The following is a 24,153-nucleotide window of genomic DNA, read 5'->3' as shown; positions in this document are numbered from 1 at the left end:
TGATTGATACATCAATGTCAATTCTCATCCACACCACATACATATGGAGATGTTTCAAACAATTTTCGTCATATCTCGAAGAGGTGGAGAATCTATGGTTAATGGCGATGAATGCGAAGAAAAAAAAAATCTAATGAAAAATTTAAGCTACATTTAGATTCTTTAACAATTTTAAAATATTGTAATATTATTGTATTTCCTTCGTCTCAAAGTAGACGTCACACTTTTCTTTTTATTTTGTTCCATAAAAGATGTCACATTCATTTTTTTGAAAAAAAAAAAAATCTCTCTCACATATTTTTTTTTCGTCCATCCAACGATCAATTGGCATCTTTACTTTTTAGTATTACTTTTGGTAGTGGACTATGTATAACTCTAACTCATCTGACTCACAATTTATTATTCTCTCCGTCCACGAAAAATAGTCTCAATTTATCATTTTGGTTATCCACGAAAAATAGTCTCATTTCAAAAATAAAAATTTTCTTTACTTTATCCAATTCTCTCCTTTTTTCTTTTAATTTTTCTCCTCACTTTCTCTATCCTACTTAATCTACTTTTTCTCCCTATTATTTTATCAATTTCTCATTAAAATTCATGCTACTTTTTTCGTGGATGGGCCCACCATCAACGAGTCATGTTACTTTTTAGGCTGTAATGTCCCACCTAAAATGACTTATTTCCTTTTTTATAAGAAAATATTCTCTCCGTCCTACTTTAGTAGTCCCGGTCATTTTTGCACACCTGTTTTATAAATATCATAATAAATAGTTAAAGTGGAAAATGATAAAGTAAAAGAGCGAATAATGAATATTTTTAATTAGAAAATGTGTAATTTTAGTTGTATTCTTATCTTAGTTTTGAGCAACAACCGAATAAATATTGGGGAAAAAAAATCCATTCTCTCGTACCAACCATTTTCAACGTAATGTTGGGAAAGAATAAATTTTATTTAAATCCTAACCAAATCAAATGATAATGCTTTTAGAAAGGGTCCATATTGTAGAAAACAATTAATACCAAAACTAGTTACATGTCAGGTGGGGACCAAAATAATTATAACTAGAATTCAAAAGTTCCATAGCTCTCATTTTAATAGAAGCATTTTTATTCCAATCATTCCTCCGTCTTAATTTAATTGTCATTTTTGAAATAGACATGAGTGGTAAGAAATATAAAGAAAAGTTGGTTGGAAAAGTTAGTAAGTGACTCATTTTTTTATATTAATTATATAATAAAATGTGAGTGAAGTAAGTTAATGGAATATGCGATCTATTTATCATTTATAGTAAAAGTGAAATATGACAAATTAAGTTGGGACGGACCGAATTAGAAAAAAGAGTGACAATTAAGTTAGGACGGAGGGAGTAGAATCTTATCAAATGTTGTGTTTTGAGTTAAGTGAAGAGAATAAAATATAAAGAAAGAAAAAATAAGAGAGTGATATTTTTATTTTTTAGAAAGATATAATTTAGAATGATATATTCTAAAAAAAGAAAATAGTTCACCTACAAACGAATAGGGTATTAGAAGTTTAGAATTAAAGAAATTAAAAATCAAAATTAAAATTACAAAAAATCAACACCTGTGGAAAAAGGCAACCTCCATTAATTGCAGGAATTTTAGTGATTTCGTCGGCCTTTTTCACCCTCTGCTCGTGGCGAGATCCCCTGACACGTCACATGCCAAAGCGAATTTTCTTCATTGCCATGTCACCACTTCTAGAGGGCCCACAGAACCCTTTAACCCGACCCATTTAAACTCAAACCTAACGGCTTCTCATCCGCCACGTGTTCCAACAGCCCAATCGCGGCCGTCCATGACAGATGTCCCGGTCAACTTTCAAATCCACTGTTGCCGTTAGATTGCCGTCACCTGGATTATTGACGGCTGCGATTCTGCCCGAAATATAATCGGGCAGATCTCATCGCCTTTAAGAAGGACGCCCTCTCCATCGGATTTCTTCGCTCAAACCCTAATATCTCCTCAACTTTGTGAAATTAGAGTCGAGTATAGCATCATTTTTTGTTTTCACCCAAATTCTAGCCCATTTCTCAATTTAATTGAGCTCCGAGCTGGCGAGGGGATTCAGCGGAAGGTTCCGGCTATTCAATACATGATTTTTGGGGGGAATCGCTGCCGGAGGCTCAACAGAGCTGAGCGCTGCCGACGGTGTGATTCATGGCGTCCGCTGTTTTAGGGAGCCAGAATGAGTCGAGCTGGGCCCACATGGGAAAGACGCAATACGCGAATCCCCACCTAAATCCAAACCCTCACCCTAACCCTAAGAAGAAGCAGAAGCAATTCCACCCATCTCCAGCGAATGGTGCCGCCGGTCGCTACCGCAGCATCAGCAACAACGTCGCTTCGCCGGCCGTCGCGCAGACGGCGTCAGATGATGCATATTCTTTCAACCAGACGCCTGCGGCTGGGAACGCGGGGAATTACGGTGGCTATTTGACCTTCAATGTCACGACGTACACGAAATCAGAGCTTCTGGAGCTCCGGAAACGCCTCTCTGCCGAACTCGGTCAAATCCGTGATTTGCGTGATCGGATTGATTTTGGTCGGTTCAACATTGGTGAAACCCCTAGATGTCAGCCGAAATCAAAGAAATGTAGTGGCAGTAAACGTCCCGGCCCTGCGATTGGATCCATTCCTAAGAGATTGAACGATGGATATGAAAATGGCAGCTTGGAGACGGTGAATTTTGGGGATTTGCTGAAAGAATGCGAAAAGATTGTGACTAAATTGATCAAAGGCAAATTCGGCTATGTTTTCAAAGATCCGGTGGATGCAGTGGCTTTTGGGCTTGTCGATTATCATCTGATTGTGAAGCATCCAATGGATCTCGGCACCGTGAAAGCGAATCTGGCGAAGAATTTCTATCGGACGCCGGTAGAATTCGCAGCTGATGTCAGGCTGACTTTTAACAATGCGTTGCTCTACAATCCTAAGACGGATCCCGTTCATGGCATGACGGAGGAAATTCTGGCACGGTTCGAGGAGATGTTCAGGCCGGTACAGGAGAAGTTCAACAGCGTGCTCGATAAGCTGCCCAAGAATGAGCCCCACGATTTCAAAAAGCTGCCCAAGAATGAGCCTCATGAGTTCAAAATCAACAATGATTTGCCGTTCCGGGAGGTTGAGGAGTTGCAGGGCAGCTCTTGGAACAGTAATGGTTGTCAGGCTCTGGCTGCAAAGAAGTCGAAGAAGAAAGGCGGATATGTTCCTGTTTCCCATGTTATGAAGAAGTCTGATAGAATGCAAGACCATTCAACTGCTTCAACACCGCCGATGAATCTTCAACCATTAGCACCGGAGCCATTACCTCCCTCGCCAGTGAGGGCTCCTCCTCTACCCGCGGTGAAGGAGCAGAAACCTGGAAGAGTAGTGACACCGAAACAGCCAAAGCCAAGAGCTAAGGATGTTAATAAGAGAGAGATGAGTATGGACGAGAAGCAGAAACTTGGATTTGGGTTGCAGAATTTACCCCAAGAGAAGATGCCTCAACTTGTACAGATAATCAGGAAGAGGGATGAGCATTTGGCACAGGATGGCGATGAAATTGAGCTTGATATTGAGGCTCTTGATACTGATACGCTGTGGGAACTTGATCGATTTGTGACCAATTGGAAGAAGATGGTTAGCAAGACAAAGCGGCAAGCGTTGATGATGAGCAACAATCCAGCTGTTGGAGTTTCTATTCCCTCCAGTCCTGTTACTGATGCTGCTGATGTGGTAAGTTTAATTTGCATCAAGATTTGTGTCTTTTTTTTGGTGTTTTCACGGTTTATTCATGTTGTTGCTAATGTTGTGTAGGGCGCATTGAGTGACAAGAATGATGATTGTGGCAAGATGATGAAAGAAAATGATGAAGAAGATGTAGATATTGATGACGATATGCCAGCAGCGAGCTTCCCTGCTGTGGAGATTGAGATTGAGAGAGAAGTTGTTGTTGGGCAGGAGAATGATGATGGTGTTGTTGGACAGGAGAATGATGGTATTGTTGGGCAGGAGAATGCTGGTAGAGGCAATGCTAGCAGTTGCTCAAGCAGTTCTGGCAGCTCAAGTAGTGATTCGTCATCCTCGAGTGGTATTGATACTGATTCTTCTTGCGTTTCTACATTGTGTTGGGGGTGAAAGTATGGAAATGGAAACAAGAAACAGATGTTCATTCGTTTGAGCTTGCTTTTTTACAGATTCTGATTCAGGGAGTTCCTCTGGTAGTGAGTCCGACGCAGATGATGCACAGTCTTGACTTGATAGCGTTTTGCGCAAATCTGAAAAGAATTCAGTGCTATTTTGGTCGGGCATTTTTGGCTACTCTCACAAATTAGCATATTTGTTCATGAGGTTTGTATTTCTTGCAATGGATTACTTGTCATTTTTGGTAATGTATAATAGCTGAAGAATATTTTATTTGACTTTCAGAATGGCAAATGAGGTTGTTGCTGTTGATGCCGAGGTTGAAGACAAGAGATTAATGTGTTGGATTACACTCTTCCATGGGAAGTATAAGCTTAAGCTTAGTGGAGTAATTGTTAAAAGATTGTAGTCAGTTTGGAGTAATTTGTTACAGCTTAAAAGTTTGATTAATGTGTTGGATTACACTCTTCCATGGGAAACTCACATATTTGTTGTTCAACATAAGAAACCAAATACTACTTAATTTAAATAGTGAACTAAACTCAAATTCAATTAAATTTATGAGACACCAGATGCTGAAATCTGAACACAACAATATACAATGTCAGTTTCACATAACAATTATGTAATCTCAAAGGCCAAAGCTCAACTAAAATTAAGAGGCAACATAACATATGGAGAGAAAAACTAGGGCTATATTAGAACTACAGTTGCAATCTTATAAAGCAAAACTAAACTCAAACTCAAACTCAATTAAAATTATAAGGCAACTGACAGAGAGAGAAAGTATTTAAGCCTAAAAGAAAACATAAGGTGCAAAACTGACTCTATTGGTGTTGGTCCTAGTATGTTGTAAATTTGCAAGCTCCGTGGATCCAGTAAATAATCTCACAAGTTAATTAGTTTAGAGAATCAAACTTGCCTTTCTTTTGCAGCCCTCTTGAGATCAAGAAATGTACTATCACTTAATTCTCCTTCTCTCAAACTTGCTGTTTCTTGAGAGCAAGAAATATGTCACCGAGTTGGGATTGACAGGCGGCACAACCATCTTCTTCCAAATCATCAACAAAGCTGGAACTGAACTAAAAAGTGTTTAGCATTTGGAACACCTTGCAACAAAATCTATGAACAGCAGCTCTTCTTGCCTGCTTTTCTGGCATATTCGTCTCAAGGTGCTTTATCAAATGGCTTATCTTTGAAATGTGGCTTTTCAAAAACTTTTTGGATGCCTTGTCACTAGCACTACCGTGAGCCTTCAGCACTTCTGTCACCAAATCCAAAGCTTCAACTTGCCGAAATTGTGATTTGGCGCAACTGCATTTCTCTAATAGGAAACCAAATAGCTGTTTACCTATCCATGGTCTCCGTCTGAATATTTCTTTTAGGAACTCGCATTTCATTTGTGATTTCTTGCTATCAAAGTAGTCCACTAAAATATTCTGCAGTGTATCACAGACCCTTTGTAGACTCCGAGAAGTTGCTTGCGTCAATGATTTTTAAAATCCAAAATGTTGAACTTCGGGCAAGTGAATTGATCATTTTGTGCCGACTCAAGGAGGCAGATTGTTTCTTCTTAGATGGATTAGAAGCAGATTTTTTTCTTTTGATGGCCTTTGCTGCCAGCTTCAGATACTTTTCCAGGAGAGGCTCAAGTACAGCAACTGACACTGTTTCTCCTTTTGGATACTCTTCTTTTGCTTTAAATATCTTCTTTTGTATAATTCCCCATATGCGCTGACCAAGCTGCTCGCTTCCTTCTGTTGTGTGTGGATTAGTGAATGCTTGAGCAAGGTTTGAGAATATTTTGATCACCTGCGGTTTACCTGCATCAACAATAACCAAGGACGACTAGGTCTGATTCAGAATCATTCAAGAATTAAATACAGAGAAGAAGTTGCTGTAAATCCAGCATTATAATTCCTTCACGTGATGTCAATACTAACTACTAAGAAACTGACAAAAATTCAAGTTATATATCTATCTTAAGTCTTAACAGAGGCTCTAAAGAATGGATCAAAGAGCACAAAGCTGAGGGCATGGAGCTGAGATCTAGGAATGGATCAAAATTCAAGTAATGGAGTATATCATTTCAACTTGCCTGGATTTTCATGCAGGTAAATCTCCAGCAACGACACAGCGCTTAAAGAGGACAAGCTGAGAATGTGCAGTTTCTCCTCCTGCTCGGTTCTTCTTTTCCCTGAATATTCGTGCGAGATAAGTATCCATTCGAAACATTGCATCATCATCCATTCCCTCGTCAGATTCATCATCCGAGGCATCAGGGAGTTCAGCAGTAACTACATCAACCCCAACCACTGACTCAAGACTCATCTGTCTGCTGATCGCTATCTACAGTTTCACCTGTCTCAGCCTCATCAGATTCTTCAGCTTCTTCAAGACCAAAAAGATCATCTTCAGCATCATCATCTTCACTCTCTGTATTGTGGTGCCGAGCAGGTTTTAAATCCTTTTTGACAACTCGCAACATCCGATGTAACCCATCATCCGTTATAGTTTTACAGAAGCATTTGAAAACCTGTAGAAGATAAAACCAATTAGTTGGCCTGGAGAGGACAATAGATAAGCAATGGGGGAATGCACCAAAGTCTTTCATCATGAAGTAATGCAGGCTGGATGAGAGCGATTAAGTAAAAGCAAAAAGTTATCAGAAAATAAAACCAGGGTATCACTTTCTAGGCAGTAAGCATGACAATTTCTATCGATGCAGATGATAGCAGTTACTTGAAAATTAATATCTGAAAAGCTCAAATAAAGTACTATATAACACTAGAGTTTATTCAGTCAATTGCAGAAACACCCCACTACTCAGATATGCCAAAGTTAGTCAGCTAATGGAATCTTTCATTAAGATATTCGATGTAAAGACAAATAAAAAGTTACAGCACTCAACTACGGGGAAGTGACATAAATGTTTATTTGGTACCTGCTCAATAGCAGATCGCACCGAAGCAGACGACTGAGTACATCCATCAGTTCAGGCACACCATCCCCCTCACATTCATCTTCTCCAGAGGACTCGAGATCAGAAGAGATAAAAGCTTTTTTACAACACATGACAACTTCGGAGAACTCTCCAGGTCGAAGTATGATTTGAAGCAGTAGTTGGATGAGTAAATATCTCAGAGCATAAACTTACTTGCGTCTGTGGTGATAGCACAAATGCACAATTACGTTCCTGTGAAGAAAATCCAAGATTTAAGTAGTAAAAAATAATTTAGTGGAGGTCGACAAGGCCTCCAAATTTCAAGGCATTAGTCAAAAATAAATGAGCAATTTGCAAACAATACTTATCACAAATATAAGAAATCTAGAGATAAGATTGGTTAAATTATAGTAATTCTTATAAATAGATGATAAATTAGTTTAGAATATTTCAAAAGGATCATTCCCGTCTTTCACACACTATGAAACTGTATTTTATGTACTTGGATTAGTCGAATATGTATTTTATGTAACTGAGAGCGCTGAAAATGTATTTTCTGCACTTAAATTAGTTACATTACATAAAAGATTTCCTACTAGACCTATATAATACTCACAGAAAATAAAAAAGATTGCTAATTTCAAAGATTATCAATCAGGGGTGGATTAAAGAAAATGAGAATATATAGTACATTTAACAAGTTAACTATGATTTTGGACCAGATAAAAGATGAACAAGGGACTATCATTATGGGATGTAGGCCATAGCATACATTCAAAGGGAGTACCTCTTTTGATAGTTGACTTTCCATGGCCTGCAGTTTCTTGAATGCTTCTTCATCATCACTATTCAAAGCCATTGACAGAGAAACTGAATGTTGTATAATATACCCAGAAACCGCATAAAATAGGACCCAAGATCCTTTGCCTCCACACAACTTGCCACAGCTTGAGGCCCCTCTCCTTTCTGTGCATTTGCAAGCAACAATTGAAGCTGTTCGATACACGTACGAGTCAATGCACTAGGAATTGCTGATTTTGGCCACCTGAACTTTTCTTGTAGTTCAAAAGACGTTACTTCAGTTCCAAGTGATGATGAGAATAGACCTTCAACTGCAAGAAACTTCAGAACTTCTTTCTGCACACGGAATTGTGCAGCATCTTGGTCAAGCTTCAAATGCTTTTGAACAGCAGGAAGGGATTCCACAACCCAACTTTTAAGGAATTCAGTATTTTCCAGTGTCCGAGTAGGATCTTTATCCTCAATAGATCCGATCACAGAATTGCTGTCAGTAGTTTGACTCTGATCTGAAGGTTCTTCTGAAGATTGACCTTCATCAAGAAACATGGTAATCAAGCTTTCAATGAACAGAATGCAGCCAGACTCTGTTTTGAAATCTGACATCAGGTCTTTCACTGTTTTTGATCTGGTGATTTCCATTGCTGTGTTTCTGCAGAGCCATTATAACCTCAACCCTCCTCATGTCATCATGCACTACCCATTCAGACAGTTCTTTAAGAAAATGTTGAGCAACTTTATAAAGCCAAGAATCTTTTGTGGAGAGTATGTCCACAAGACCTAGGACAACCTTGTATGATTATATAACATGCACATAAGTAGCAGGAAGATTTGGAAGCAGAAGCAACAGCACATCCAATGCTAGCTTTTTGCGATCATGAGATGAGGTTAGAAGTGACCCTTCAATTATTGTTTCACAGAAGCATAGCAGATTTTCTTCCATATTTTCATCAGTAGAGCTACACTTACGACTTCTTTTGTGCTTCTTACTTGATTTTAGACCTGATGCTGAATCAACATCTTGTACGACATCAGGTAAGAGATAACTAACCAAAACAGGCCATACACTATGCACTCGAGGCTGACAGAAGGTAGATTCCTGCAATATCCCAGACATATACATCAGCAAAGACTAAAATATCACTTAACCGGTAATAAAATCTATAAGGAAACTAATATGCGTAGTACCTTCAGGCAACTGGAAATAGTGGATAAATAATCAGCAGCAAAAAGGGAACTTTTGCTAAAGGGGGAAGGCAGCAGTTTACTGAATCTATGGTCAATAGAAACTTTTTCTTGTATTTTAAGAGCTAAAAGTAATGTATCAGGATTTCCAGTTTCTGTGGCTCCTTCAAACCACTCCTGTAGCCCTGGTGCTTCAAGGAGATGCTTTAGCAGTGCTTCCTCAGGCAACTAAACCATGACAAGATCATTAAGACATTTGGTAAATTTTTTTATGAGTTCACTATTATTATCTGCGGTCCATTCTTCAGTGAGCTTTCCCGATCTTGCAAGAGCTCCATAAGCAAATAAACGACCCAATAAGCAGTCTTTAACCTCCTATAGATAAAAGGATTCCTCATAAATAAAACATATATCTCAGCTGCTGACTACATTTGAGAAGTGACCATTACTCACCTGTCCATGGAAGATGAAACTTCCAGCAAAGTTGTAATTAGCTTTAACAAGGATTCTAAATTTATGCCATTGTGAGACCTAATGAAAACCCTTGTCTTGCACACTGCAATAGAACAGTAGAGAAAAGAGCAGAACCTATAAGCATTGCATCCAAATTCCAATCAAATTTGTAATAGAATAAAGAAACAATGAAATCACAAGATGTCAATAGCATATAAAGGACGCTAAAAGAAATCATATGGAAGATGTTTTCTCATGCATAATAAAGTTACAAAACAAGAAATCGCACCTCTCTTGATGAGGAAACACCACGAATAAGCCTCCGCAGTCCGCACAGCATACCTCAGAGAGGGAGCACAGTTATTCAACCCATCATCCCTCTCTGCTTCAAATTTTGACTTATCCTCCAAGGGGATCATAAGCATTCTGAACTTCCCTCAACTCCTCAACCAATACCTTAGCTGCCGCCTCCCTCACACTCGCATCCGCAGCTCACAGTTCCTTAAACACCCCAATGTGGAACTTAGGCAACACTCCACTCTCATTTTCCAATTCCACGTCCAGCTTTTCATCACTAATCCGCTTGTGCCTCACCTTTCCTATGTTTCCTCCTCTCCATCGAATTCAAAGATGACGGTGCAGCATCAGCATCGATATCCTTCTTCTTTTTGTCCTTTTTCATTTTCTTTCTCGAGGGCTCCACATCCGCCGCATTCAATTTCTGCATATCTTCGCCATTTTCTAGCGCTTTTTTGCAAACCATCTTTATATATTTGTTGATTATTTGGTAATATGAAAATGAAATAACCGGGGTAAAATTTTAGGCTTGCCAATTTTTTATAATCCGACACAAATTCGCACCAATAACGGATTTAGACCACACCTTACTTCAATCCTCAACGAGGGGACATATACTCTAATAAAGTACCTATATGAGTTTAAAATGATTAATATTATTAAAAAATCTCATTTACCTTAGACCATCTTTAAAAAAAAAGATTACAATTTAATTATATATAGTATTACAAAACTCACTTAACAAAGGTTCCATATTTGAGAGAGTCTTCTAAAATATTTGATTGGCTTAGTCACTTCAACCATAATAATTAATCATTTAGAACTAATTACTTTAACATGTAAATTAGAAAAATAGTTTCCTACAATGATTATTTCTTTAATAAATAAAAAGAAAGTTCTATTATTTCTCTGATTCTGAAATTCACTTTTCATAGCATATCAACGCAAAGCGCATAAACGTGGACAATACAAACATATGGCACCTCCAAATCAAATACAGTGAAAAATAATCTTAATCCCCAGAGGGCATAGAATTTATTCTACTAGCATATTTTTAGCACAAATCAATATTCGCCAAATTATGTCAAAAAAAACCGATGCTTAATTCAGCATTTCAGCCCGAGGAAGTTTCCGAAATCCAACAACTACAACCAAACTACTGTAATGTAAATACATCCTCCAAAAAAAAATTGAACTCAGTTCAACTGGCTATATAATCCCACATCAGCCATCTACTTCTTTACCTCCTCATATTCTGCCTCAGGTGCCTGCTGGTCACCTCCCTCCGAGCCTCCAGTGGGACCACCACTTGAACCGCCGCCCGACATGTGCTGTCCAATCTTTGACACCGCCTTGTTTGCCAAATCAAGCTTAGCCTTGATATCATCTATGTTCTCAGTGGCCATCGCACTTCTCAGGTCTGCAACAGCGGTCTCAATTTCAGTAGCTACTTCACTTGGAATCTTCTCCCTGTACTCATTCAACGACTTCTCAATGCTGTAGATGGTGGTGTCCGCATTGTTTCTGACATCTATCAATGCCTTCCTCTCCTGATCCTTCTGGGCGTGTACCTCAGCCTCCTTGACCATCTTCTCAATCTCATCCTCCGATAGACCACCTGACGACCTAATTGTAATCTGCTGCTCTTTGCCGGTGGTCTTATCCTTTGCAGAAACAGTCACGATACCATTGGCATCGATGTCAAACGTGACTTCGATCTGAGGCATGCCCCTAGGAGCTGGAGGAATACCCATGAGCTCAAATTCACCAAGGAGCTTGTTATCCGTAGCCATCTCACGCTCTCCTTGAAGCACTTTGATGCCGACCTGGGTCTGATTGTCAGCAGCTGTCGAGAATGACTGAAATAATGACAAGACTTGCATCAGAAAATTTTGATCCAGAAACAAAAAGGATTTTCCAGTCAAATAGTACAATTATGTCAGAAAATACACAATCATAAAATGCTAATAGCTACTGACCTGGCTTTTCTTTGTAGGAATTGTGGTATTTCTGTTGATCAATCTTGTAAAGATTCCTCCAAGTGTCTCGATACCTAGAGACAACGGTGTAACATCAAGGAGAAGTAACTCTTTGACATCACCTCGGAGAATGCCACCTTGAATAGCAGCCCCCATGGCAACAGCCTCATCTGGATTGACCCCTTTGCTTGGGGCCTTGCCAAAGATTTCAGTTACTACTTCCTGAACCTTGGGAACACGGGTCATTCCTCCAACAAGGAGCACTTCATCAACTTCCTTAATGGAGATGCCAGCATCCTTCAAGCAACTCTTGCAAGGATTCCTAGTCCTCTCAATCAAGCTGTTAACCAGAGCCTCAAACTTGGACCTTGGCAGTGTGATATTCAGATGCCTTGGACCAGTTGAATCAGCAGTGATGAAGGGCAAGCTGATCTCAGTCTGAGTTGTTGACGAGAGCTCTATCTTTGCCTTCTCAGCTGCCTCCCTTAGTCTCTGCAGAGCAAGACGATCTTTAGACAGATCAATATTGTCCGTTCTCTTGAATTCACTGACCAAAAACTCCAACAAAGCATTGTCAAAGTCCTCCCCTCCCAAAAATGTGTCACCGTTAGTGGCTTTCACCTGCATGAAAACATGTGTTCAGTACAGCAACATAAAACATAGAAAGGAATAACTAAAAATGTGCTTAACAAGTATGTCACACCTCAAAGACGCCATTGGAAATCTCCAAAATGGATACATCAAATGTTCCACCTCCCAGATCAAAAACTGCAACAAGGCCTTCTTTATTGTTCAAGCCATAAGAGAGTGCAGCTGCGGTAGGCTCATTAATAATCCGTTGCACATCCAGCCCTGCAATTCTCCCCGCATCCTTGGTAGCTTGTCGCTGTGCGTCATTGAAATAAGCCGGAACGGTAACAACAGCCTTGGTTACAGTCTTCCCAAGGTAGTCTTCAGCAGTTTCCTTCATCTTGGTCAGGACAAAAGCACCAATTTGACTTGGTGAGTACTGCTGCCCATTGACCTCAACCCATGCATCTCCATTAGGAGCCTTGACAATTTTGTAAGGAACCATCTTCATTTCCTTCTGTGTCTGAGGGTCATCAAAACGTCTACCAATTAGCCGCTTGGTTCCAAAGACTGTGTTGGTAGGATTGGTGACAGCTTGTCTCTTTGCTGGTATTCCAACCAACAGTTCTCCTTTGGGGCTAAAAGCAACAACTGACGGCGTTGTCCGAGCACCCTCAGCATTCTCAATAACTTTTGGAGTCTGTAAGAAATATTGTACAATTTATACTACATGTAAGTAATCAATTGGGATCAAATAGTATGATGCAGAATTCAATTGAGAAAAAATGCTGGCACCTTTCCCTCCATGACAGATACACAAGAATTTGTGGTACCCAAGTCAATACCAATCACATCATTTCCAGCCGGTTTGGTACTGTTCAGTAATAAACAGAATTGAATTAAAAAACAGAAAAAGACAATGACCTATTGCCTGATATCCTGATATACAAAAGATGAACATGACATATACCTGAACGGCCTTACAAGACCTGCCAAGCTGTTGCTTACAGCCCATGATGGTTTAGTGTTTCCAGTTAACTGAAATACAAAATATATTAGTAGGCAGCAAAAGATCACAAGGTTCTTAATGCTACTAGCATAATCTTCAGACACTAAGTTTTAAAGGTGTTGCATCCATAGAAATATGATCTTTCACCCAAGCAGTAAATAGTTTGACTACTCAAATCTCCTAATCAAATAGTATCGAAAAAACAATACAGTCGACAAGAGTAAGACATAGTATTAAGTACTGCTTGGACCTCCCTGAATTTCAGTAAAAAAATCTAAGAAGACAATAGCAAAGTAAATAAATAGGGTAATTGATTAAATATAAATAATAAAGTTTCTACACAAAGATGGTTTGAAATTCCAAAACAGATGACAATAAACCACGAAATTCACAATATAAACTCACAGAAAATCACCAGTAAATCACATAAAACGAAGTAAAAATTCTGTACAAGATTCATGTCAATAGAAACGAATTACAGACCAGATCTAAGACAGTAACAAAAACTTCACACCAGATCACACAGAAACGAATCAAACGTTAAGAGTAAAGGGAAAAGAAAATCGGAGAATCGGCGAGACGTACTATTCGGAAAGCAGAGCTAGAGGCGGAGGAAACTTCACGGCGACGGAGAGATCGGAGGACGGCGCTCGCCATTGAAATGGAAAGCTGTATTGAAATTGAGAGTGTATCGCTAGGGTTTAGGGTTTATGAAAGAGGAGCTGTGGGAGTGGAGAGGCGGATACAAACGGCTGCGGTTTAGAATATAAAGAAATTCATAAATAGAAAAAATGTCGAATATTCTAGATGTATGTAGTGCCTCCTTCGTGCTCCACAAGACATACAACTACAACCGCTTTTTATATTTAATTTTGATTACTTTTTATAATTTGATATATAACCCTATGTTTATTGTTTATCGAATTATTTCATTGTGTTGGATACATGTTCAATACTTCTCACTTAATTAGGCTTAAGGCATATGAAATTATTAGTTACTCTTGTATTTAATGTAACACATTACTCCATTTGGTTAGATAAATGGTGGAAATGCAGCCACCTCTCACTCAACCTTCTCTTTTTGTTTCGTGGCCACAATATTCATTATTCTCTTTCAATTTACTTATATCGAGAAAAAAGGGACGTGTCACAAGCATTTTCATTTTAATAGTTTATCGTAGAGATTAATCTATATTGGGTCAATTCGATACATTTTACAAAGACAAATTGTGGCAATGATGTAGCATCACATATAAAATCACCAAAGATCGAGATTACTCGTTAATTTTTTTCATACTCCAATTTTAAATAGTAATCTACTATAATATCAATTTACATCATCATCTATATGCTTGTCTCAAAAAATACCAAATTATCAATACTAATTATCTGGACATTTTATAGAAATAATTGCCAAGAATTGAGTTTAAAAATGGAAAGTGATTATCTCAAATGAACAATTACACATTCTATACTAAACAACATCGAGATTTCTCAAGAGAAAATGAGGTTGAAAAGCTCGCAACCAAAGACACTATACAAGAAAATCGAGATTTCTCAAGAGAAAAAGTGAAAACAATGGCCTACATCCCAGCAAACCAAGAATTGGCGTGTGGGTGTATAAAAAAAATAGCAGAAGATCAATTATAAGTACAAGAAACGATCAAATCTGTCCAAAGCAAGACGACGTCGGATGAAATGCAAACGAGGGAGAAGATCGAACACATTTACCATGTACGATGATCATCATCACTCTTGCAGCCTAGCTAAAGTCGAATGTATCCTCCTCTTTCTGTTCTTTCTCCATCCATCCCGGCTCTCCTAACGAAGGACCTCCGGTTGAGGGACCAGCTCCGTTGCATGACCTGCCTTCTCCGCCAGGCCATTGCACGGCTATACAAAGCCGGGAAAAGAAAGCACAATAGAACAACCCCAAGCATGGCTGCACAGACTATCAGCACATTACGAAACCCATCCTTAATCGTGGGGTCTCTTTGTCCGGTCCAAGGAACTCCGCCGACATTCATCCCAAACACTGCCAACAAGAAACAGCTGATGTTTATGCCAAATGCCTCTGACATGATAGGAAATATGTATGCAAGTTTAATGTGAAAATCTGACCTCCGGTTATTATTGAAAGAGGCAGAAATATAATGGAGAGGAAAGAGAGGTAGTATAGCTTTTTGTTTATTTGCTCGGACTGCCAGCTGTCGAGGCCAGCCTGAATTGCAGTGACGCGGTTGGCTATGAAACCAACGTTCTCCTTTAATCTCCTTATACGACCAATCAACTCTTCTAACGCGTTGATATCTTCACTGCCAAACCATTCTTTAGAAGAACACTTTTCCTTGACTCGGGGAAATACTTGTTCACCGTGTGCTATCACCTGGAGTTGCCCAGATCATTGCTTTAAATATGTTCTCAACTCATTTTCTCATATTCGTTTAACTACAGTATCATCATTTAAAATATCAAAAAACACTCAAGGTTGCATTCGGATTAAAGAATTCGGAGGGCACATTTGAAATTCAAACTAACATATGAAAACCACTACTCTGTTTTTGAATTATTCATAAGAGAGATTTTGGTGGATTCCAAAACCAGCTCTACATGGCATGGAGCCACTTGAAATTCTTCTATAAAATCGTCTATCCATATTAAATCCTTCAAACTAAACGCAACCCAAAATAGGATTGTATGGTCATGTATTATGTTTACCATAAATAATACTAGCAAAAACATGTACTCCTACATAAAAGGTTTTTAGAGAGGTATCAAACCATGGATTAAATTGAAATACCTGCAGTAGACGCTGCAAGTCGAGATTCATTTTTGGGAATCTTCGGCTATCTAACATTTGCTTCTTCATAGCAAAACCACCTGAAAAAGATCACTGAGTATCATATACTGAAGTAAAAAGTCAGGAGTACTCTAACTAAAATCAACTGATCCTATTCAGGAGTACCATATAGTAGTTTTTTTCTAAGATACAATAGCCTACTTCTTTTAAGGGCATCCATCGAGCTGGATATATAGGACGAGCATTTAGTACTAAATCCAACAACATATTGAAGACAAGTTTTGTTATCTTTTCCCCAACAACTGTCAACACTTGGCAAGCGAAACAACAACACCAAACCTCACAATCACATGAGTTTTTGTAAGTACTTATGCACTGTTACTACTTAACAGCCATTATATGAAGTGGATGTGAGTAAATGCAAATATAGACTATTATTTGGCGGGGCACGAAAAGATTCATAAAGAAAACTATATACTCCTAGTTTTAACAAAGTGAAACACTCTCAATGAAAAGATTGGTTCTTTTCTGTTTTAAAGCTTTACAATTACATGAGTTTACGTAAGTACCCGTGTCTGAGTGAGAGAAAGAGACCACTGCTCTTCTTCCAATGGGCGGTTGTTTATATTGCATATGCTAAGTACGTTACAATTTTAAAAAATAGCCAGTGAAATATTCACTAACTAATTCAAAATCCTAACTAGCATAGTAGAACATGATAGTTCAGCAATACATATAGAGCTCCACAGATGTATATTGTAAAATATCTAGATTAGAAATGCCAATATGTCATACATGTTTCTAACATTTTAAACCACTTCTAATGCATCTCATAGTTCTAAAAATATTCCCCTTTTCAGTTTATCTACTAAAAATGTTAAGTCGTGTCATTTTGCACTCAAGTCAAACACTACATCAGTTTAAATATACACTGCATCCAAATTCTGAAGTTTCCTGCTCTGGAATGGTTCTCACAGAAGATGAGGCATAGATTACAAAATTACATGAATTTCTATTAACTTCATCTCTCTTTTAGTTTCCATCAAAACACACTCTTCTTTGCACCTATTATATTTATTTCCTTTACTTTTAATACAAGAAGTTCAAATGGAGTAACAAATACTCATAATGTTTTGTTTTATTGAACCAATAAACAATCTTTACACCAGTAACAAATTCATTAGTAAAAATCTCAATAGGATCACAATACACACAAGTTAATCAAGATAAAAGACGTGCCAAGACTCCAAAACTACACCACAAGTAAGCAATGCTGATCAGTACTTCTCAGATATAGCACAGAAATAACAAAAAAGCATAAATAAGCTGCTGACTTTAATGGATGCACTAGAATGCCAAATTGAAAATCCTAGAGACATACCTCTGTCCAGCTCTAACTCGACTGCATCCAGCTCAATCTCAAGCTTGGTCACAACATCCTGAAGGTGATCCATATGTGTATCGATGATGTGTACCACAAGATTTGCAACAGATTTAGGCACAGGGTTATCAGCTTCCTCCGAATGATTCATAGTCAATAGAAAATCTAGTACATGTTCCCTTATCACAATCCCTCCTCTATCCCTTCGTTCACTACTTCCATTACTCGAACTTTCTATGATCGGAATCTCTGACAGCAAAGACTCATTTGCTGGAGAGAAGCCCAGTCTAGGAACACGTCCTAATGATACCGTGATAACTGAATTCTCAGTGATTCTTGCTGCGATCCTAAAGGTGAACTTGCTAGATGCAGGGCCGGGTGAGTTAACTCTGAATACGAGAGCACCATCTACGTGCCCACAAAATGGCCCGTTGCTAACGAGTGAGAGTATGTCCTGGAGCTTTAGGGGCGGGGATAGGGCATGGATGAGATGCTGAGCCAACTGTGAGAGTTTATGATTCCCTTTTGGAAGCTCAACATGATACCAACAGAACTCTTTTCCTGAACCTTGAACTATATCCCATTCCTTGTTAAAGTAATTCCCATCTCCATCAAATATGTAGGCCTTCTTTCTCACAACACCAGAATAGTGTGATTGGTGAAATAAGTTTTTCCTTAAACTTTTCGTTTCAGATATTTCACTTTCTGCAACCTCTCCCTCACTATTTACATGAGTGAGCTCCATCATCTTCCTAAAAATCGAAGACTATGGATTTAGTTTTTGGGGGAAAAAATTTTCTGAGCAGCTGTTATTCAACTTATATCCCCAATTTCATAGGTCAAACCCAAAAAAATCTACTCCTGAATCAAATCAAGGATTTCTTATCACCATTCTTCACTCCTGAAGAGAAGAGAAAAATCATGGAATCAATACTACTAAATGACTTCCTATTTTGGAACTCCATCAATATCATGCATCACTATCTACCATAAAGAAAGGGAGAGAATCCCACTAAACAGGATACATAATCACTTAACAAAAATCAAGCAACGCCGCCATTCGATCAAATCAACGAAAGACTCACCTGAATTAGTTCAGAATCTGGGAACACTAAAATGGCAAGTCTTGAACGAATATAGGATAGCCCAGATAAAATCAGGGAAAACCCAAATTATAACTAAATTAAAGATTCAATCTTGAAAGCGTCCTACTCTCATCCAACAACCCCCGAAATAACAAAAGGGCCAAATATAGAAAACAGAATCTTATCTCTTTATTCAAGAACTACATACAACTGGGGTCAAACAGAGGTGGAGAAAACGAGGACGATTCAAGGGTAGCAGAAAAAAAAAATTACTAATAATATTCAACGTGGAGACTAGAGATTGCTGCTTCCTGGAAGTTTCTTCATGCACCTCCATAACCTGCAGAAAACAACTATACATACTATATTTATTATATTTATATTTAATAGATTATATATTTATTATATTTATATTTAATAGATTAGAGTTAAATTCATTTTAATGGAGATTTGTTTGATTAGGGATTTGATAAGTTTTCACTATCATTTCTGCTATTAAAAAATGTACTAGTATGGAGTAATAATAATACTACTATGATACAAAAAAATATCATTTGATAATTTTATGGAGTATTAATTATTTAATTTTAATTTTTTATATCAATATTTTATATGTATATAATGTAACTTAATGCGGATTATGTTAATTGTGCTTTTGCTGTATAAGTCAAGGTTAAGTGACATGTTGTATCCTACCTAATAAAATTGAATTGAAGTTTTTGTATCAATTATGCTAAATTAATTTCTTTATACTATAAATTTTATGAATTACTACGTAATTACTCATATAGTCTATAGAAAATATGTATAGAGATTTGAATTGTTTGTTGAGATTTAAATATATCCATTGATACGTCGTATGTAATCGGTTGTTGCGATATATAGTATAATTTGTTACGATTACTCTTGCATGCGATAAAAAAGAATCTATGTTGACGTCATATATATAAGTAGGGTAAAGTTATTGTATGGTGATTCAAATTCATGATCAAATTAAAATTATTTAAAAAATTGAAATTTAAAAGTTTATGATGCATGGACAAATTTTAAATCTATTCAACATTTTTAAAATTACTACTAGTAGTAAAGTTTTGATTTTCAAGAGGTGGACTTTGATTGCTGACCAATTAATTATTTAATCAAGCAGATAAATTATTGATCCATAACTAAAGTAATAATAAAACGTGCTCTACCATCTAAGCAGCATAGTTTGAACTTTGTACTACTTGCTTTTGGTCTCGAAGCTATGCGCTGAACACATAACAAACTATTCTTTCGCCTTTAAACTCGGGTTATTTCCAAAATCAATAAGAAACCACGAAATATATATTTGAAAAGTTTATTTGAATTTACATACGTTAAAATCAATATAAACATATAGTGGTGATATTACTGATATAATCATGTTAAAATGGTGTCTTAGGGATATGATTTTAGTTAAATAAGTACTACGGTATTTATTTTTTCATGCAATTTAATTTATATGGAGTATTATATTTTAATTTTTTTTTTAAATACTACATTTGCCTATAAAAAGTAGTAAAGTTGTAAATGACACGAAATTTAATTCTTAATTGGAAAAGTTAGAGATAGAGAGAAAATTGATGCCGGATATAGTGTTAGAGGATCGTGGAGTCCACATTATCAGTATTATTAGTAATGCTTAAAATTTTTCATTTTTAAAATTAGTCTAATTTTAGAGAACGGTCTAAAATGATCGAATTAATTTATTTTTTTTAGACGAATGTATACTTTGTACTCCTAGTAATTTGTTTTGATGCTATCATACAAAAAACCAAAATAACCAATTCACTTTTAGTTAATATTCGTGATCTCTTGCTCTATAGTTTAGTTTTATTTTATTTTATTTTATTATAGTTTAATTTAATTTAATTTAAATTAGTTTCATGCCACCACTAGGGCACTTATATCTTAGTCTAATGTGCATATATGATTGTTTAACTTCTTTACAGTTAACATTAATTATTTAATTAAATTTTTCTATGATTTGTTAGCGAAAACTCAAAATTTTATCAGGACATTGGTCATTAAAATTATAACTTTTGTTAGTATAGTATTTTTCATAAACTTTAAAATTAGTCAACAATATCATAAATTTTACATTCACTATATTCTACTAATGTATGTGACTTTTGTATCCTACTTGACACTACTAATAACACTGCGTGGATCGGAAAATAGCACATAAAATGTAAACTTTGTAATATTTAGACAATTTTTAAAGTTTGTAAAACACAGAATTTTGCCAAAATTCGTATAGAGTTTTATGAACATTTTCAAATTTATAACGTAAAAATGGGTTTGTAAAGCTGGGCCTTAACAAACATAACAATCTATACTAGTCTATATTAGTACTATAATGATAGATTCGTCTGAAAAAATTTACATTAATACTTGCAGATTCTTATGGTAACCATTTTCATCATAGATTAAATTAAATCCTATATGCCAAAAGCTGGAGCATATTATAACCAGTTTAGGATATGCAACGAAAAGTTATAATCTGCCATAACCTGAGTACCGCGGAATTATATTGGACAGTGTGAAACTAATAGAGGCAATTCCTAAAAAATGAAGCCATTGTAGAGTACTATAAATTGGTCTATCCCAGCATCTTTCAATTTTGAACATTGTAAAAGCCTATTTTGAGCATTTGAATGACAGATTCATCACTGAAGCATGTCCTTTACATCCTGGAAAAAAAAAATATTAGTATATGGAGTATGAAATTAGAGTATTAGAAAATCCATCTTAGTAATCTTCTATAAATATCATAAAATCACTTGGTTAAGGTGTTGTGTGAAAGGTGTGGTGTGAAGATGTCTATGCTAATAAATAGAGAAAATACGAGCAAGAAAGATGTTGCTGAACTTTTGGACATTGAAACTCACTCGGCCGAAATGATTACGAAGCATCTTCAAATTGCATGGGGACAGATCCTTTCGGCCGCGTAGCATTGTAGGTTTCAGTCACCCAATCCCAAAAAAAAACCTTCCCGTTGTGGTTGGTTCTCACTTCTCACAATCGAATCTTCTGAAATGGTGACCCACACTTCAAGGAATTTCTCCGTCTTTTATGCGAAGTAAGGATGGCGGGCATTGACCTTCGGAGTTCGCACCGAACATTGCTCCGAAGATTGGGCACTGTCCTCTCGAATTTGGGACAAAGACGATATCGGGCTGTATGACGACATCGACCCGTATGGCGCCCCACAGTACTGCATTTCCATCGGGTAAGGTCGGTAGACAACCTTGTGTGGACACCTTGTTCTTTGGATGTTGGGCGTCGCCGAGCCTTGGATACCTGGAGTCGGATAATCCGACGACGACGTCTTCCATGCGGACGGTTGGGTGGTTGGTAGAACATATTTGCACAATTAATAATGAAAATTTATTGAGAGAGTGCAAATGTAGAGAGTTTTGTGTGATTTTTTTTATAAATAAGGTATTTATAGATGATTTGAGATGAACTGAGGATAAAAAAAATAGTTAAAAAATGTAATAAACATTTATATTTGGGAAGTGAAATATTTTTATTCAATTTTCACCAATTCGAAAAAATTAAAATTAAATTCCAATGGCTGAAAATGACGCTCACTCGCGGAGGTGGCGAGTAATCGTCACCGTGCAACCATGGAGCGCTACGTGGTTGGGATGCGTGTCCCACCAATGTTCTACCGACCTTACCCAGGGAGCCCAGTGAGACAGCTCGGTGGGATGGGTGATCTTCAATGGGGAGTCATGTTCGGTGGTACGGGATAGAGCTCCAAAAGAGCTGCCACTGCGGACGCTCTTATGCTCTTTCTAGTGCTCGTAAAAATAGAAATGCAAAATCTTAAATGATATCTTTTCTTATTGAAAAACTTCTTAGGCCCCGTTTAGTACACGGAATTGGAATTCTATCCTATGTTTAGTGAAATGAGAATTGATATGAAATTGAATTGACATGTTTGATAAATATACACATTTCACACACTACACACACTTCACACATTTCACACACTACACATATTTCACACATTTCACACACTGCATCCACTTCACACACTACACACACTTCATCACACATTTCACACACTGCACACATTTACACACTACGCACATTTCACATATTTCACACACTTTACACACTACACACATTTCACACGCTACACACACTTCACACACTACACACATTTCACACACTACACACACTACACATATTTCACACACTATACACACTTCACACACTTCACTCACTACACTCACTACACACACTACACACATTTCACACACTACGCATAGTTCAAATGTGTGGTGTGTGAAGTGTGTGAAGTGTGAGTAGTGTGTGAAATGTGTGAAGTGTATGTAGTGTGTGATATGTGTGAAATATGTGGTGTGTGAAATGTGTGAAATTGTGTAGTGTGTGAAATGTGTGTATTGTGTGAAGTGTGTGTAGTGTGTGAAATGTGCAGTGTGTGCAGTGTGGGAAATGTGTGTAGTGCGTGAAATGAGTGACGTGTGTGTAGTGTGTGAAATGTGTGAAATGTATGTAGTTTGTGAAATATGTGAAATTATGTAGTGTGTGAAGTGTGTGTTGCGTGTGAAGTGTCTGTAGTGTGTGAAATGTGTGTAGTGTGTGAAATGTGTGAAGTGTGTGTAGTGTGTGAAATGTGTGTAGTGTGTGACGTGTGTGTGTGTGAATATTTGGAATTCCACTACTTTTGATAGGAAATTCAAATTATGGAATTGAAATTTAATTCCAAATTCAAGAATTTTTATAATACCAAACACTGGATTTGGAATTGAAGGCTTCAATTCCAATTCCACACCTCCAATTTCGTGTACCAAACGCAGTCTTAATGATATTCTTCCTAATTCAAAGATGTAAAATAGGACCTAAATTTGAATTTGACTCTCTCTATATAAAAGCGTTAACTTAATCATGATAATTGAATAGTAGGCTTTCCCATTTTGGAAGTTTGTTTGAGTGCAATTTTGAATTTTCAAGATTCAATGGCGCTTTAAATTATGTACTACCACTTGAATCAATCGAATCATGGCACATTGTATTACTACTAATATTATTAAATCCAACTATAGCGCAAAATAAATCAAGAATCCAATGTATTAAATATATAATTATGTGATAATATGTTCCGACTATTAAATTTTTATGATTGAAAATTAAATAGACAAATGTAAATAAATATTCGGAAGTAGAAACCAACTAACATACTAAGTAGTACTTTGACTTTGACTTTTATATATTCATTTTATAAAAATAATAGTAATAAATAATTAAAGTGAAAAAGTGGTACAATAAGTGAGAGAATAATGCAGAGAAGAAGGAGAGTGTACATGGTAAGAACAACTAAACAATATTTCAAAATGATTGATACACACATACAACGTGCGACGATCAAGTCTCAATTCTCAAAGATGAAACATTATATTTTGAAATATTCGTCCCCATATGGCCATATGTGTGCAGTACAAAATTA

General features: G+C 37.0%; 3 protein-coding genes and 2 pseudogenes across 5 annotated transcripts; 1 reads left to right on the top strand and 4 right to left on the bottom strand.

Annotated features, from left to right (window-relative positions):
• Positions 1-1,972: 1,972 nt before the first annotated feature.
• Positions 1,973-4,628, top strand: LOC125194203 (transcription factor GTE7-like). 2 transcript variants are annotated; one of them, XR_007171726.1, is made up of 4 exons: positions 1,973-3,741; positions 3,823-4,096; positions 4,203-4,356; positions 4,435-4,628. XR_007171726.1 is itself a non-coding variant. In XM_048092288.1 (3 exons), the coding sequence occupies exons 1-3, from the start codon at positions 2,182-2,184 to the stop codon at positions 4,259-4,261; spliced, it is 1,893 nt and encodes a 630-aa protein (XP_047948245.1). In that variant the 5' UTR covers positions 1,973-2,181; the 3' UTR covers positions 4,262-4,428. The 2 variants fall into 2 exon arrangements, 1 of the variants encoding a protein (XP_047948245.1); XM_048092288.1 differs by lacking the exon at positions 4,435-4,628 and having other exon boundaries at positions 4,203-4,428.
• Positions 4,629-4,701: 73 nt separating this feature from the next.
• Positions 4,702-9,451, bottom strand: LOC125194781 (annotated as a pseudogene).
• Positions 9,452-9,525: 74 nt separating this feature from the next.
• On the bottom strand, positions 9,526-10,580 carry LOC125194780 (annotated as a pseudogene).
• A 330-nt stretch (positions 10,581-10,910) lies between these two features.
• LOC125193872 (heat shock 70 kDa protein, mitochondrial-like) lies at positions 10,911-14,147 on the bottom strand. Its single transcript, XM_048091800.1, has 6 exons — positions 13,970-14,147; positions 13,346-13,413; positions 13,171-13,249; positions 12,509-13,075; positions 11,806-12,426; positions 10,911-11,685 (listed from the first exon to the last, which is right to left on the bottom strand). Exons 1-6 carry the CDS (start codon positions 14,039-14,041, stop codon positions 11,059-11,061), a joined length of 2,034 nt encoding a protein of 677 aa, XP_047947757.1. The 5' UTR covers positions 14,042-14,147; the 3' UTR covers positions 10,911-11,058.
• A 609-nt stretch (positions 14,148-14,756) lies between these two features.
• Positions 14,757-18,962, bottom strand: LOC125193852 (zinc transport protein ZntB-like). 2 transcript variants are annotated; one of them, XM_048091773.1, is made up of 5 exons: positions 18,651-18,962; positions 17,566-18,466; positions 16,185-16,264; positions 15,506-15,770; positions 14,757-15,419 (listed from the first exon to the last, which is right to left on the bottom strand). In XM_048091773.1, the coding sequence occupies exons 2-5, from the start codon at positions 18,311-18,313 to the stop codon at positions 15,151-15,153; spliced, it is 1,362 nt and encodes a 453-aa protein (XP_047947730.1). In that variant the 5' UTR covers positions 18,314-18,466; positions 18,651-18,962; the 3' UTR covers positions 14,757-15,150. The 2 variants fall into 2 exon arrangements, with proteins under 2 accessions (XP_047947730.1, XP_047947731.1); XM_048091774.1 differs by having other exon boundaries at positions 17,566-18,317.
• Positions 18,963-24,153: the final 5,191 nt, after the last annotated feature.

This window comes from Salvia hispanica, chromosome 6 (genome assembly GCF_023119035.1).
Source record: "Salvia hispanica cultivar TCC Black 2014 chromosome 6, UniMelb_Shisp_WGS_1.0, whole genome shotgun sequence".
Lineage (NCBI taxonomy): Eukaryota > Viridiplantae > Streptophyta > Magnoliopsida > Lamiales > Lamiaceae > Salvia > Salvia hispanica.
Note: the sequence above shows the minus strand (reverse complement) of the source record. Positions and strands in the feature narration are given on the sequence as shown.

Coding starts and splice junctions, on each gene's coding strand:
- LOC125194203 (XM_048092288.1), top strand. CDS start 2,182: ATGGCGTCCGCTGTTTTAGGGAGCCAGAATGAGTCGAGCTGGGCCCAC. Junction 3,742..3,822: donor TTACTGATGCTGCTGATGTG/GTAAGTTTAATT, acceptor AATGTTGTGTAG/GGCGCATTGAGTGACAAGAA. Junction 4,097..4,202: donor TGATTCGTCATCCTCGAGTG/GTATTGATACTG, acceptor GCTTTTTTACAG/ATTCTGATTCAGGGAGTTCC.
- LOC125193872 (XM_048091800.1), bottom strand. CDS start 14,041: ATGGCGAGCGCCGTCCTCCGATCTCTCCGTCGCCGTGAAGTTTCCTCC. Junction 13,250..13,345: donor GGTCTTGTAAGGCCGTTCAG/GTATATGTCATG, acceptor ATTACTGAACAG/TACCAAACCGGCTGGAAATG. Junction 11,686..11,805: donor TTCCTACAAAGAAAAGCCAG/GTCAGTAGCTAT, acceptor TCATTATTTCAG/TCATTCTCGACAGCTGCTGA.
- LOC125193852 (XM_048091773.1), bottom strand. CDS start 18,313: ATGATGGAGCTCACTCATGTAAATAGTGAGGGAGAGGTTGCAGAAAGT. Junction 15,771..16,184: donor ACTTGCAGCGTCTACTGCAG/GTATTTCAATTT, acceptor GGGCAACTCCAG/GTGATAGCACACGGTGAACA. Junction 15,420..15,505: donor TCTTTCAATAATAACCGGAG/GTCAGATTTTCA, acceptor TCTTGTTGGCAG/TGTTTGGGATGAATGTCGGC.